Here is a 1,518-nt window from a genome sequence, read left to right as displayed (position 1 = left end):
TATGAATGTAAGGAATGTGGGAAGGCCTTTAGCTTGCATGGGTATCTTAATCAACATCAGAAAATTCACACTGGTGTGAAACCCTATGAGTGTAAGGTGTGTAGGAAAACCTTTACTTTCTATAGAAATCTTACTCTGCATCAGAGTATTCATACTGATAAGAAACCTTTTGAATGTAAGGAATGTGGGAAAGCCTTTAGACGCAGTTCACACCTGACTGCACACCAGAGTATTCATGCTGAGCAAAAACCCTATGAATGTCAGGAGTGTGGGAAGGCCTTTAAAATGTATGGATACCTTACACAACATCAGAAAATTCATACTGGTGGGAAACCCTATGGCTGTAAGGAATGTGGGAAGGCCTTCAGTCGTGCTTCAAACCTTGTTCAGCATGAAAGAATCCACACTGGTGAGAAGCCCTATGTGTGTAAGAAGTGTGGGAAGGCCTTCAGATATGGTTCAGCCCTGAAAGCACATCAGGGAATTCATAGAGATACGCGACTCTAAGAACAGAAGGAGTAGGAGAATGCTTCAGGCACAGCCCAAGCTTTGTTGACATCCGACATTTCACACTGGTGAGAAATGATTGAATGTTAGTCTAATGGGTCTGTCTTTACCAAACATGAGAATTCATAATGCAGTCCATGCCACTTTAGAAAGCCTTCAATGCTGCTCCTGTTTTAATGGAATGTCTGACTATTCAAACAATGGCAAATTAAGAAAAAAATGGGAATTCCAATTTCTTCATGTGTACAACATGCATAGTGTGGAATTTTTAATTAAATTTGTTAATTTAATGAATGGCTTAAAAAAAAGCCTTTCATATTACTTGTCAGTGGCTGTGTTACAAATTACCCCAAATCTTAATGGCTTATCACAACAGTAAACAAGTCTCACAGCTTCTGTGGGTCAGAAATTCAGGAGTGACTTGGCTGAGTGCATCTGGATTGGGTTTTTCATGAGACTGACGTCATCTGAAGGCTTCACTGGGGCTGAAGATGTGCCCCCAGGGGGCTCGCTCACCTTGGCTGCTGGCTTAGAGAGAGAGGATCAGGAGAAGGCCATCCTCATCCACAGAGGACCTGATTTAGATGAGGAAACCCTGGACTTGGAGGTGAGGCTGCAAGCGGACGAGACTCTGGGGGCTCCTTGAGCATGTTTTGCATGTGGTAGGAATGGAAACAATTTGTACTCAGAGGGCCAATAAGTATGTTTTTAAAATATATCCACAAATTATTTGAAACTGCACGTTTCAAAACTGGAGCCTAATTCCCCTTCCTTTAAATGTGAGCCGAACCTAGTCCCTTGCTTCTAAGGAAGAGAATGTGCACGATAGCTTTCTCCTGGGGCTTGTGCCCGCTCGCTCATTCACTCTCTCACTCTCTCAGTCACATCAGCTCTTCTCTACCTTGGGCTGCAGCTGAGGCTCTGACAGGCCCTTTTATGGGAATTTCACTGAACGATGGTTCTCTTAGGCATCACCTTAGATCATTCTGTGGTCTGAACTGAGGGTTTTTT

The 1,518-nt window shown here is 43.2% G+C and overlaps 1 protein-coding gene across 1 annotated transcript in view; it reads left to right on the top strand.

The window, feature by feature from the left end:
- The window catches only part of LOC124249935 (zinc finger protein 573-like), a 50,406-nt gene extending 49,605 nt beyond the window's left edge, over positions 1 to 801 (top strand). Inside the window, 1 exon segment of the mRNA XM_046681525.1 lies at positions 1 to 801. This exon segment is cut by the window's left edge and continues 11 nt beyond it. Coding sequence (XP_046537481.1) covers positions 1 to 507 — 507 coding nt within the window. The 3' untranslated portion in view covers positions 508 to 801.
- The last annotated feature ends 717 nt before the right edge of the window (positions 802 to 1,518 follow it).

Source organism: Equus quagga, chromosome 13, assembly GCF_021613505.1.
Source record: "Equus quagga isolate Etosha38 chromosome 13, UCLA_HA_Equagga_1.0, whole genome shotgun sequence".
NCBI lineage: Eukaryota > Metazoa > Chordata > Mammalia > Perissodactyla > Equidae > Equus > Equus quagga.
This window is presented reverse-complemented; position numbering and strand designations above follow the sequence as displayed.